The sequence below is a fragment of the Takifugu flavidus genome, chromosome 20, assembly GCF_003711565.1.
Source record: "Takifugu flavidus isolate HTHZ2018 chromosome 20, ASM371156v2, whole genome shotgun sequence".
NCBI lineage: Eukaryota > Metazoa > Chordata > Actinopteri > Tetraodontiformes > Tetraodontidae > Takifugu > Takifugu flavidus.
The window spans coordinates 7,934,168-7,948,624 of NC_079539.1; the positions used below are offsets into that span (position 1 = coordinate 7,934,168).

At 46.9% G+C, this 14,457-nt stretch overlaps 1 protein-coding gene across 2 annotated transcripts in view; it reads left to right on the forward strand.

Moving 5' to 3' along the window:
* The window catches only part of brinp1 (bone morphogenetic protein/retinoic acid inducible neural-specific 1), a 63,790-nt gene extending 49,418 nt beyond the window's left edge, over positions 1–14,372 (forward strand). For both annotated transcript variants that reach the window (XM_057018794.1, XM_057018795.1), the window contains exons 6-8: positions 3,325–3,561; positions 4,940–5,162; positions 10,469–14,372. In XM_057018794.1, coding sequence (XP_056874774.1) covers positions 3,325–3,561; positions 4,940–5,162; positions 10,469–11,603 — 1,595 coding nt within the window. In that variant the 3' untranslated portion in view covers positions 11,604–14,372. The remainder of the gene's footprint in view (positions 1–3,324; positions 3,562–4,939; positions 5,163–10,468) is intronic.
* The last annotated feature ends 85 nt before the right edge of the window (positions 14,373–14,457 follow it).

Below are 14,457 nucleotides of genomic sequence, written 5' to 3' on the forward strand. Positions count from 1 at the left end.
TCTGCACAGATAGGTGGATCCCACGTGCACATGCAGCCTCTTGTATGTTAATATGTTCTAGGCAATAGGATTGACTCGTTGCTGGGTTTGGTATATGTTCACTGTAAATGCGCCGTAAAATTCGAGCAATTATCTTTCCCCCACACACACAAACGCTCTGCAATGCTGTGCAACTAAATTTCAAGACAATGATCCTGTTTGGTACCTGGGGTTGCAGCTAGCGTGCGGCTGGGAGTAATTACGCTACAGTAATCAACTCGACACAGACGTAGCGTACGTGCTACACTTTGAATGCAAAGTATCCGAAGCGTGTTCGGGGCTCAAACCACGCTAATGCACAGCGAGCGCAGCGGCAGTTCCGAAGACAATAAAGCGCTAATATAAGGAGAGAAAAAGGAAATGTACCTTCCAGCTGCAGGACAGGAGACCCCTTTTGAAGTGAGCCTGTGCAGTTACTCTCAAAGCTCCCTAAACAACTCCAGTTTAAGGTCCACGGGTCACCCAAGTGGACCAGGCAGCCCAGGACTAAAGAGAAGCCTTTTTCCAGTTCAGAGGGCTTTTATTTTGTATCATGTGTGCAACCAGGACTTCCAACGGAATGTTAGCGCATCCACTTTATTGCGTCGACGGATTCAATAATGATTATTTTGCAAAATTGCGGTCACACAATGGTCAATTAATCCCTAATGAAACTGTAACTTATGAGGTGGAGCGTGGCACCGCAATAAGCCACCAATGGGCTGCCGGGGTAGTTACAAGCCTCAGTTGCGGCCTGCGCTCCCCATCCATCACCCCGCAAAAACAGGACGAGACGTAATGAAAAGGCAGAGCCACAGTTGCAGAGTCCTCGTTTTTAGAATTCATGGGATGTTTGCCGGCCTATACTCTCTAATGTACGTGAAGGCAATATATTAGCCTCCTGTGTATGCAACGGGATTAACTGCCACTTTGAGCCGCTATTTATTTGGAGGAAGTCAGGCATAGGGGGTGCAGGGAATTATGTGCACTGACAGAGCATGAAGTTGGCGGTTATCAAATGGCTGCACGGGGATACCAAAATGCACACTCACCTGATCGACAGCACTAGTATGCAAGTTTAAACCCCCTCTTCAGAAGCATAGCAGCTTTATAACCTAATCAGATTTGGTATCTTGTTGCTACGCTAACAGCAAGGAATCACACAGACAAACGCCTTGACTCATAATGCCATTTGTGGCCCAAGGGCCTCCATTCTCACACTTCCACCGGCTCTCCGACAGTGTAAATGAGTGTGCTTTTACTGTATGACATCATCCCCACAGAAGGCACAGCGGGAGGCCCGTGAGATGCGAGGTTTCCAATCAGTGGGAGATGGGGAGTAGGGTGAGAAGAGGTAAAGAAACAGGAATGACTGATGGAGCGAATAAGAGCCAAAGAATGATGGGGGACCTGTTAAGGGGCATGTGCAAGAGTGTTGTGGGAGCAGGAGTGAGCGTAATGAAATAAGACAGTAGAGATGCACACGGAGACCAAGTCAGAAGAGAAGAGAGAGAGAAAACGGGAGGGACAGCGGAACAAGAGATGGCGAGACAGATAGAGCCGAGCTGAATGTCAGCACGCCGAATGGTTCCCAGTGCAATCTTGCGGTATAAACATTGATATCAGGGAAGGGGGGAAAAAACTGCTCGTGTGGGTGTGTGTTGAAAATAGGTTTCGGGGGCGTGATGTATATGCTTCGACGGAAGAGGGGAAAAGGAAGGCTGGGGCGCTGGGTGTTATTGTGCACCACGCCGCTGGCACCGGCTCTGTCAGTGAGCAGCGTTGATCCGTGAACTTGCCATCTGGATTCTCCCACAAATCACATTAAAGTTTCAAGCTCAGGAATACATCAAGCTAAATGAATATTGGATCCAGGGGCCGCAGACAGCACGGCCTGACGGGGGCGCGTGTGTGTGTGTGTGTGTGGGGGGGGGGGTCTGACGAAATCTAACTCTTTTGTGGTCAGATATGATCCATCTATCCATCCATCCATTCTCTTTATTCTGTCCATTCCTGCCTCTTTCTGTTACCTGCAGCACCGGTCTTGTGTGATGGAGGCAACCCGCCCAGACAAACGATGGTTCTCATCAAATATCTTTTCATTTCTCTTGTTTAATGCAATAAATATTTGTTTCTGTATCATATGAGCACTGGGATTTAGTTCCCTGTTAGCCTGTTTTGACAGTAAAGGTCCAGTGTGTAGGAAATGGTGACACCTAGTGGTCAGATAGTAGCAAAGAGAAGCTAAGCTAACTAGCTTTGTCCAGTCTATTTGGTATAGAATCAATAGATGATTTTAAAATACCAGATATTGTACATGAATTCTAAATTCAGACATAAATCATAATGTTCAAAACAACGACGTCAGGTTTACGAGCGCATGCTAGCAACAATCAGGTGACAACATCCTGAAACACTCAGGTGTTCAGCGTGAAATCATACACTTTCTTCTCCTTTCACTCGAGCTGCATGACTTTGGTTTTGCATAAATGAGTTCACATTTGCACCCAAGGTGGAAAAAAAATAATATGTGAGCAAAAAAAACAAGGGGAGGGGGGATAATAATGCAATCATTTATCATTTGATATTATGTTATGTTCTGGTCCCTGATTGCCTATTTTCTGCAGAAGCACTGTTTGTGCTCAAGTAAAACCTATTAACAAAATATTGCCTCGCCAAGATGCTTTTTCATATAGGAAGGGGGAGAAAAATCTATTTAGTGCTTTTCCAATCCAGTGGCTCGTAGAGCTGCAGATGTATTTTCTCGGCCCGGACTAAAGAGAACGGCTTTGCTGTTTCCTGTCCGAGCTTCAGATCCCCAGTGTGAAATATGGATTTGCTCAGAGTCTAAAGATTATCAGAAAAAAGAAAAACTGCCACGTGGGCGCAGAGGTCCAGATTGGACTTAATAAACTCAGATGTTGCCACTGAAATCTAACCAGCAGAATATTGTAAACAGAGTTCTGTTCCTTCTAAATCGGACAACTGTTCGAATGTTCTGGGGAAGAAAGAGCCAGTCACCAATCACAGTTAGACACGTTGTCATGTCGGGAGAGACACAACAGGCGGCTAAAGATGAGCTCAGCCTTAAATAAAAAAGCAATCTTGGAGGGGCAGTGAGCCGTTTCACCGCCTCTTAAGCCTCTCTGTACACAGCGCTCCGTTCATGTGACCCAGAAGACAACAGTTTGACTTCCCGTCCTGGTTTCATTGGATCTAATTAAAGGCGCTGGTCATAAGTAACGTGTCTGACGTCTCCATGGCAACGACTTCGGTTTTGATCCGGTCTGATTTCTCTGTTTTCAGGTCTTCAGGTCATCTTCCCCGATTACCTGCAGGAGAAATTCGTCCAGTCCGCTCTGAGCTACATCATGTGCAACGGGGAGGGGGAGTACGTTTGCCATGACAACAAGTGCATCTGTCAGTGCGCCGACGAGTATCCTCAATGCAACTGCCCCTTCACCGACATCCAGATCATGGAGAAAACTCTGCTGGGGATGTCTGACGCCTGGGCTGCCTCTTATAAAGACTTTGAGGCCTCTGGTAAGACGAAAAGTCCCCCTGAAAGTCAAAGGAGTCTGGAATTACTGCAGTTCCCTGCGATAGAGAAGGCACACCAGGCTATGCTGCCACGGCCAGCGCAATCGTGTATCTATCACAAATATATTTCTGCTACAGACATGATGGCAGCACAATCTTGTTCACAGTGTGGAAAAAGCTAGTTGTTGCTTTGCCAGGCGCCTTGTTTATCTATTATTGAAAATATAAAAGCATCCCAATAAAACCTGCCAGCAGGAGATAAATATATTTATGTGCCATAGGAGAAAGTCACCGGCAGACAAGGAGGCCCATGAAAGAGGCACAGAGAGCCAGGAAATAAAGTTTCTGTTTACACGCCCAAAACAATTCAGCGTAATACAAATACAGCTGCTTATTTACGGGCGCATGATATCTCTTGGATTGGACGCATTGCACGTTAAAACAAATGTTCTTGCTATTCAGCCTCACATAATTGAAAGTGATTATAGTTTTGAGGTCGGAAATGAAGCCCGATTCGATGAATCAGCGTCAGGGGAGTGCCCTCGTCACGGATATCGTGGCGCTCGTGTCTTCCACAGCAGGAACCAGACACCACCCACAGCTGGCAGAGTGTCATGCATTTTCCATACGTGCATATTAAACATAGGGACATGCCGGTATTTTTTTTTATCTTGAGGAAGTTTTAGTGAATCCTCAGAAGTAGTTTGATGCATGTGGCACAACGAGGGAGGAGAAGCAGTCTGGGCTGCTTGAAGGAGGAGGAGGGCGGCCTGACAAGGCCTGCGAGGGGAGTGGAGAAAACTCTGACACGTCTTGACTGTTTCAGTTAAAGCTCTTTGCTCGGTTAATTCGGTTAAATTCTCCACGAGGTCTACGGGAGGGTTCTGTTTTAGATGCTGCAACGTGGCGCCGGTGTCGGAGACGAGAACGGCAGAGCTGCGCTCGCAGAAAAATCTGTGAGGCAGAGAGAGGAAGACGAGGCGAGTTGTCGCCGCTGCTGAGAGGAAATCTGCTCGGCCAGCGTTTTTCAGTAAACAAGCATGTGAGAGCTCGGGCTGCACTCAGGATCTTTGTACTTTTCCAGATTCCTACAACAGGAGCAGTCAGAGATAACAAAGATGTCGGCAGATGCAGAGCGCTTCTCGCCCTCTAAACAAACAAACGGCTTTGGAAATGGTTTACAGAAGGAGGAATATTTTGCATATTGAACTCAAAAACAAACTATAAATCTACCCTTGCTTATTCTTAGAGTTGAACACTCTTTATTACTATTTTACTCCAAGTAACTAATAATTTGGGGATTCATCCAGGCAGTTTTGCACCGAGTGAAGCATCTTATAATAATTTATCCCATCTTCTCATCACCATCTCTGTTGTCTAGATGAGTTCAAGTCGTTCCTGAAGAGGTTGCCCTCGACTCACTTCCTCCCCATCAGCAGCGTGCACCTCTTGTGGGGGAGCGACTGGGACCTCCAAGCCCGCTACAGGCTCCTCCAGAGCTCCCTGGAGATCCAGCGACTCAAGATTCAGCACACCGCCCGCAAGCTTTTCGGCCTCAGCATCCGTTGTCATCACAACCCAAACCATCAGATGCCCAGGGAGAGGTGGGTGGAAACGTGACCTCTGCATCACCCTGGAATTCATTTCCTAATAAAAGTTTGGTGGCCGTAAATCGCTCGGATGCTGAATGTGAAAATGAATCCTGTTGTCGGGTGACGCTTTTGCAGACGATCTGGTGGTCTTATTTTGATCGTTGCTCCTTGGAGCATGCACTGCGAGTCATCCATTATAGATTCCAGCTTATGGCTGTGTTGTTTCTGTCCATCAGGCCAACTCAAGGCTCAGTCCGGAGCACTCTTGCTTCTGGCATTGTCGTCTGAAAAAGGGAACCTAGCGGTGGGAGTTTTTTTGATAGGTCATTGCACACATCTGTCACCACCCACTGCAGTGGCGGCTTAAGAGCTTCCCTGCAGATGCGCAGTGGTGTCAGGAATCACCCCGCCCGCTCCGGCGACGAGAAGAAAACCTCTGCAACACATTTCGACTTTCTGGCAGCCGCTTGAAACTGCTCTAAAACTGTTCTCTGTAGGGGACGTCGCCATATAAATGGAAACAGAATCAGTAAAATATTTATTTAAGTGGTTTGAAAAGGAGTAGCTGTCAGCTGTCACCGGCAGGAAAGGAGCACACCCACAATTGCGCGCGAGTCGGCAAACGTTCGCACTGGCGCGCTATCAAAGTGCCTCCTCTTCGGCGGAGTGTGTATCAAGAGGGCCTGATGGCACTGGAAATAAGAGCATTGTGTCTATTTGCTTGGTTGAGTTAGACAGTTTTTGAATCAGAGGACTTATTTGTTTTCACACTTCTGTCGGCAGGCGTGCGCCCTTTGCATACTGATGGCGTGGTCGGGCTGCAGCGCCGAGATTTGGAACTGTCTTTTTGTGTCAATATTAGCAGACACGGGGAACTTTTGTTCCCTCACAAGTGCTAAAATCCCTGTCGTGGGGGCAGAACAGTATGTGTTTTCATTATATAAGTTATGGACGGGTGTCCTGTTAAAGACCCCGAGGAGCGGTAGGTAGGGCTGCTCAGCATTTGAGCATTTTTCAGTCCCTTTGCCTGAACGCAGCATCCGTGAATATTTGCAGCAAGTAAAAAACAGCGTTTTTTATCAAGCATCGCTGCATAAATCAATGAGGGCTCGGGCGCTGTAGCGGGAAAACATCTGACAGGAGAACATCAAGTTTCCCTTAAATGTGACACTTCCTCTGCACACACTTGGTCGGTATCTGTCTGACATGAGGTATTAGAGGAACTCTGGGTGTTCCTGGGGGGTGTAGGGGAAACTAGCTGTAGTTTTGAATCTGGCGATTGTGTGATTGCAAACACCATCTAGAACTGTTGTTATTGCAGCCTCGCTTTGAGCAGCCTTATCAACAGCCCGTCCCTGAGGCCTCACTTCCCCTCTAGGCGGCATTCAACAGCTGATCAGAGCCAAAATGTGGCCACATCCCATGTGGTTTAAGGTGGGATGCAAATGACTTCAGGGAGGCCTTCCGGCATTTCATCTGTCTGTCAGGAGGCACGGCGGCCGGCCCAAGTGACCGGGAATGTGTGCAGCAGGATGACAGCAGGCTAGATCCCTTCCGAGACCCCATTTAGATCCCTTCCAATTCATACTCGGTGCTCACCAGGGGGCGAGATAGGGGCCTCTCATCCACCTGCTACTTGTCCGTATTCCAACTTGGACAGCCGCTCTCCTGTTCATTGACTCCTCCAGTGGTTTAAACACCATCCAGATTCATCTGCTGGGCGACTTTCCTCCCTCTGATTATGCGCGGTCACACATTACCTCGTCATCTTCATCGTTTTTGACAGCGCGCCTTTAAATACGTCCTCCATCTGAGGCCCTTGTGAACCGCTGCGCAAGGCGCTGGTTTTGGACGCCGATGTGCCGGCAAAGCAGGAGTTAGCAGGCAACCAGTGCTGCGATCAGCAGCCGACCTCGGAGGCTGCACACCTCTGTGTCAGATCAATAAGTGGGAAGAACGGCGGCTCCTCGGGGAGCTGTACTATCTTGTTTGCTTATTAACCTTTTCCGAACCGCGCTATCTTCAGAAGTTCCCCTCTAGAAAGTTGTTAGTGCAGAAAATCCAAAGAAGAAACTATACAGGTCTGGAAAAATGAAGAAAGCAAAGAGGAAAGGGGGGAACTTTAATGGCTTTGTTAACAGTTGAACTCAAACACTAGTGGGAGAATGCAATTGTTAATCAGGCTTTGGATTTGATCATCTACTACTTTATGAGTCTTTTATTTAAATTAAGGGCACTAATTCATCTACAGAACTGAGTCTTGATGACTTTCTTGCTGTGTGAGCCCATATATATATATATGTGTGTGTGTGTGTGTGTGTGTGTGCACATCCACACTGGGAAACCCCGGGATCATGCGTGTTTATTGGTAACGCGTTATCTGACAATGCGGCACAGAGGAGCGATTCACCCTCGATGAGACGTTCCCTCATTTATCTCATTATTCCTACATGTCGCCTTGAAGGGATCATATTACGACACGTCTGGTAATTGAATTATAGATGCAGGACACGTAGAAGAGGAAGGGGCTCGTTAGGAACTTGGATGGCGCAAAGCGTGCGTTATCCCGTCGCGGCGTTCCCTCATCAGGTGCTGCAAGGTCACACAAACAAGCACGTCAACTTCAGCTAATGAATGACAGGCCTTAAGCTGCATTCACAGCCTTAATGAATGGCTTATCATCATCTCATTGAAAGCATTGCTCGCCTCTCCTGTGATCCCTCACATCACAGTTCAGCCGGACTCTACTTCACTTCCTTTATTGCTTTTGGAATTAAAGTATTTAGAAAAATGATAGACCTGCTTTCCTCCCTTTGAACAGGGTTTATTTTCCACCTGGCACGTACCATTTTACATTCTTTTGACGCTCCTCTGGCCTGCAAAGAGCTCAACACAGAAATTTAAGACTCCTCTAAAGGTAAACCAACACAAGCTGTATATCAGGTGTGTTAATAAGATCACCACTCTGAGACCCATCCGTTGATGCTCTTTCATTGAGTTGTTGTTAATTAAGACTTTCTTGGCAACAAGGTCTTGAATCAGTGCTCATTCCCTGACATTTTACACCACTGTTAGATGTCATGGGTGCTTATAGCATCTGGCATAACTCACTTCAATTTCTGATGGAGGTTGGGCCAACAGTTGCTGGGCACAGAGGCAGAGATCCAATCTGGGCTGGTGTTTGGTCCACCACAGGGCAGCAAACACACCGCGCTCACACACACTCATATTATTTAGGGTCAACCCAGTGGGCATGTGTTTTGGTGATAACCTAATTCACTGAGTATCCAGGCAGGAGCAGGCAGAACCCACGGACTCCATTTTGAGTTTGACATTTTGCCACTCAGCGATGAGTTAATGTCCTGAAAGTGTTTTTCATGGGTTTTTAAAAGAAGAAAAATCAGTCCTGTCTGAGTTTAAACTTTAAAAATGTTTGTAAAGTGCAGAGAATATGGCGGACATGTTCAAATGATTCAGTCATTCACAAGGAAATTTCCTGCTGTTGCGTATTCTCCAGGTGAGCCGCTGATGCTTCAGCTTTGAGGGGCTCTCTGGCCTGTTGAGAATGCAGAGTCATCAATCTCCGTTAGTGCTCCGGTTCATTAGGGTGTCACGCTAACCTTGACCAACCTTCATTCGGCTGTGGATTCAAAAATCCACATTCCCTGGTTGGAGAAGAGGGTCTAGTCGTGCCAAGATGACAAGGAAAGACGCCTGAGGGGAGGAAGAGGCAAGCTAAGAATATCAAGCAGTGCCTGTCACCTTAGGGAAATACTGAACCCCCTCCTCCCCCACCGATCCTGTTCGTTCGCTAGACTTTCCTGTGTGTTTATGTATGGCTGCCAACTGTTTTTTCCAGATCGTCTTATTTTTTTTTTTTTATTGTGTTTTCATTATTCATGTCATTTTGAGCGCAGCGTAGCTTCAACCTATGTAGGTCACGCTTGTCATCCCTCCTCAGGAGCAGAACAGCCCCAACAGTTTGATAACAGTTCAGTTCAAATGTAGCTCTCATTTAAGGGATTAAACGTGAAGTGTTTTAAGAGACCGTTCTAACCCCATGGAGCCAAGCATCGATCAGGAGCTGCCCAGACGTCCCACGATGACGCCCTCTTTGTTCCCGAGGGTATGCAGGCTAACCCTGACCCTGACCCCTACCCTGACCCTACACAAGTCGGACCTTGTCAAACAATGCTGATGGATGTCGATTAACACTGACCTTTTGCACCAGAAACTGGGCCCGAAGGGGCCCTGACCAAAGCCCCACCGAGGACCACTGCTGTCATTTTTGTTTGGTAGCGAGCATGTAAACGAAGCCTGCCGGCTGTCCCCCCGACCTCTGGCGCTTCGCTCAGACACCCAGACGGATGGTTCCTGATGCCAAATGTAATAGCGTAGCTCCACTTTATTGGATTGCTGGTGATTTGGGGCTGTATGTGTCTACAGAGTTTTTCACACTGTTGACAGTTTATCCCTCTCGTTTCTCTGACAAACATGTATATTTATATATATATATATATATATATATATATATATATATATATATTTATATATATAGAAATCTCTTCCTCGCCCTCCTGGGCGGTGCCTCCTTCCTTCACACTTGGGAGTCTAAGGGTTCTCCGCAGGATCTTAGCTGTTCCTAGGACTGCGATCTTCTGGACAGAGATCTCTGGTGTGGTTCCTGGTATCTGTTGGAGCCATCTACTCAGGTTGGGTGTGACTGCCCCTAGTGTCCCAATCACTACTGGGACCACTGTTGCCTTCATGCCCCACATTCTCTCCATCTCCTCCTTCAGCCCTTGGTACTTCTCCAGCTTCTCGTGTTCCTTCTTCCTGATGTTGCTCTCACTCGGGATTGCTACATCTATCACCACAACTGTCTTCCGGTGTTTATCCACCACCACTATGTCAGGCTGGTTGCCACCACCATCTTGCCAGTATATATATATATATCAACAATCAAAAATAAAGAGGCGAGCTGAGCGGTGGAAAGTGGAACATGTAGCCTGAAGTGAATTCAAATAAATCAGATGTTAGTGGGTCTTTTTTGGTTTACACAGCGGGGACAACACTTGGATGTTTATTTTTTTAGTAATTATTTTTAAAAAAGCCAAATTTTCTAATTTCTCTTGAATAAGCCTCAGCAGTTGCCATGGTGACAGCTTGTCTGACGCACTTGCTGCATTGTATTGATGGGTTAAAATGGTGGTCGTGAGGGTGCGGAATATGAAAGAGGTTCGAGCCAGAATGAAAATGTGGCTCCAGGACGGCTTCTGTATCAAATACCGACCTCTTGTCCCTTCTTCTCTCTCCAGGTCGGTGATGCAGTGGCTGAACAGGGTTCAGTCTTTCCTCTACTGTAACGAGAACGGCTTCTGGGGGACCTTCCTGGAGAGCCAGAGGACGTGCGTGTGCCACACGGGAGGCACCCTGTGCCAGCGGCCCATCCCGTGCATCATCGGCGGCAACAACAGCTGCGCCATGTGCAGCCTGGCCAACATCTCGCAGTGCGGCTCCTGCAACAAGGGCTACAAGCTGGTCCGGGGCCGCTGCGAGCCCCAGAACGTGGACTCGGAGCGCAGCGAGCAGTTCATCAGCTTTGAGACTGATCTGGACTTTCAGGACCTGGAACTAAAGTACCTGCTCCAGAAAATGGACTCCCGGCTGTACATTCACACCACTTTTATAAGTAACGAGATCCGACTGGAGACGTTCTTTGACCCTCGGTGGCGTAAGCGCATGTCGCTGACCCTGAAGAGCAACAAGAACCGCATGGACTACCTCCACATGATAATAGGCCTGTCCATGAAGATCTGCCAGATGCGAAACAGCAGCATCGACCCCATGTTCTTTGTTTATGTCAACCCGTTCAGCGGGAGCCACTCGGAGGGCTGGAGCATGCCCTTCGGGGAACACGGCTATCCGAGGTGGGAGAAGGTGCGACTGCAGAACTCCCAGTGCTTCAACTGGACGCTCCTGCTGGGCAACAGATATAAGACCTTCTTTGAGACGGTCCACATCTACCTACGCAGCCGTGCTAAGATCCCGACCGGCCTCCGCAACGACACAGGCCCCGTGGATCTGGCAGACCCCAACAAGCGGCAGATCTACATCAAAATATCCGACGTCCAGGTGTTTGGCTACAGCCTGCGCTTCAACGGCGACCTGCTCCGCAGCGCCGTGCAGCAGGTCAACCAGTCGTACACGCAAGGAAGCCAGTTCTACTCGTCCTCGTCCGTCATGCTCCTGCTGCTGGACATTAGGGATCGGATTAACCGGCTGGCCCCTCCGTCGGCGCCCGGGAAACCTCAGCTGGACCTCTTCTCTTGTATGCTGAAGCACCGGCTGAAGCTGAACAACAGCGAGATGATTCGAGTCAACCACGCCTTGGACATGTACAGCACAGAGATCCTCAAACAATCAGATCACCTGACTGCCAAGCTCTGCTGAGGGCTGAAACCTAAAGAGAATTCAAAAAGAGAAAAAACAAAACACACCGACAAGTGGACCGCCAGATCGTCATCTTCACTTTGTTTCCTTTCTTTTTTTTTGGGACTTTTTCTGCCTTTTGATGTAATATTAACTTTGTAAGCATAATTCTTAAATGAAAAAAACAAAAAACAAAAAAAACAACCCAAAAAAATATGAAAAAAGACAGCGATGCAAAGCATTTCAGGCAGATAAAGAATATTGAAACACTATAGAGACTGTATAATATTTGTCCCAGCATGTCTGTCATTCCCTAAGAGAATTTTAAAGAGAGAGGAATAAAAATGAAATATTATATCTACGTTCTGGTTTTAAAAAAAAAGAAAAAGAGGCCTTGATTTCACTGGGTGTGATAAAAAAGGTTCGTCTGAAACTGCCATTCTTTAATGAGAGAGGGGGTAATAAACGCGTTTTTAAAGGAACAATGATAAAACACAAGGGCAGGCCAGATCTCTTCTTTCTTTTAACCAGCGTTGGGAAGCAAATGGTTTATTAAAGATGTTTATATGCCGTAAGGATTAAATAGCCGCAGCCATGCGGGCCGACGCAGCAGGGGCAGGTCAACCAACAAAAGCCAGCTGTTTATATATACATATATGGTGTACGTGGACGAGTGTGTGCGTGCCCCGGCCACGCGTGCAAGTGCGTGTCCGTCAATTTCCTGCCTGACGCTCGTCGCTGTTCGTCCACTGAATGTGTCCCTCGGGACGAGCCTCGGACCCGGAGAGCTCCTTCCGGCGTTTGCAACTCGAGTTGTGTCCTTTCTGGTTTTCCTTTTTCCTCCTCTTTGCGTCACAAAGCTAAAGATGAGGCTCCCGCAGCATCGTGAGCTGAAGATCCAGAACAAACAACTCAAACAATGGACGCTGTTTTTGTACAGATTTCCTTTGTTTTTTGGGGTTTTGTTTTGTTTGTTTTTTTGCAGAAACGTACATGTTGTGACTGCTGATTTGTGACGCTTTCCGGCACCAAGAGCAACGTGTTAACCTTTATTAATCGGGCACATCAGACAGACTTAAAGCCATACGAATCCCCGAGGTAAACATCCCTGTTTCATGTCAACATCTGGGATAAGAAGTCTCACACTTGTGTGCGTTTTATTTGAGTCGCTGCAGACACGAGCACAGGAGGGAGAAGTCAAGTGCGTGAAGAATGCGTATTATGTCGTAAGAATCGTGATGTGAACCCATTGCATTTCTCTGTTGTGCCACGCAAAAGAAAAAAAAAGAATTCATATTAAAGCTCGAAAAAAAAAAAACAGCAGTGTTTAATCTGCAAGCTTCTGTGGCCCGGTGTAACGGTTTCTATACGGTTTTATTATTTGGGCGTTGCTGAAAACATCAAACTGAGGCTACTCATGTCACTCCCATCCATCCATAGATTTCCAAAAGCTCCATCCGTCCTCTTAAATTGGCCCTCTCCCCCTGTTCTGTTTTCTGATTCTGGCCAATCTTGGTTCAGCTCTAATGTAGAATAAACTGTGCTGTCACCAAACTTGGCTGTTCGCGTCGCCATGGTGAATTCTTATTATTGGCACGCAGAGCTTAAACCGGCGTTTTGGGAAGCTAACCTCGGTTTTTGCGGCTAAACCCGAGAGCCCTGGAAGCTCCTGCATTTCTGGCTAAACTAGTTCACAACAATTTGGAACTTAAGCAACTTTCAATCCCCTAGAATTGAAAATCCCCAATGGGAAGTGTCCACCTCCTACCGTCAACAGTGCTTATTTAGCACCGGGCAGAGCTGCTCAGCCTGCAGGGAACAGGCCAAAGGCTGTTTATCTGTGCCAGGCCACGCTGTAATGGTGGCAAAATAAATAAACAGGTCAGGCTGGGGTGTGCACGGGTGATCGCGGCCCACGTCAACCCACTTCCCCTGAACGCTCCTCCATAATTTTCTTTCCTCTCATATTGTTTTTAACCTCAATTAAGCATTTTGCTACTCCTGATCTGTCCTGCAGCCTCTGACTGGGATGTCAACAGTCAAATGAGGCAGCGCAGCCATGCTAGTTCCCCTCGTGAACATCCTAAAGGATGTACGCAAAGATATTCAGACTAAAACATTCTTAAACAGAAGAAACAGAAGAAAACATTATTATTATTATTATTATAATTATTATTATTATAAGTGCCTGTTACACATTTTATCCCTTTAACATGACTAAAAATAACAAAACAAGCAGAAGCAACCTAATAATTGGACCAGTCACAATTGAACACGTTTGTGTTATTTCTTTGTTTTTGAGAACTCCTTCAGGAGGTTTGTGCGTGTGGGGGAAATCAACCCCAGCCTGCAGTCACGGTGGCTATTTCTGGTCCCCAGTTGTACATTCTGTAAATATTACCAGTAACCACGCTCCGCTGCAGTATTATCAAAGTGTAACGGCACTGACAGGATAAAGGCTACTCCACACCCCCAAAGGCTCTCGGTCCGAGTCCGGCCGGCGCCGCCGCGCGTGTCCGGTTCGATTTCTGACTGTTTTTCTATCGTCCAAACTAACTGTGCATCGGTTTTGAGCAAAACGCCCATCGAACAAGCACATTTACTCCCACGCTGTTCTGTTACCGCGCTGTCGCTTACATGTATCCATGGATGTGTCTGCAGACTTTTACACCTAATACCTTGCCTCTGTACTATTTCTGCTGTTTTGTTAAGCTCATAATATCAGCTTATTTCAAATGAATGTTTCATATAATATTCTATTTCTCATTAAAAGCCTATATTTAATAAGAAGACCACGGCTTGTTTTTACACTTTATCTCTCTAATATTGTCGGTATAAAACACAGTAATTCATCACATTTTTTTTTCCGGGGGGC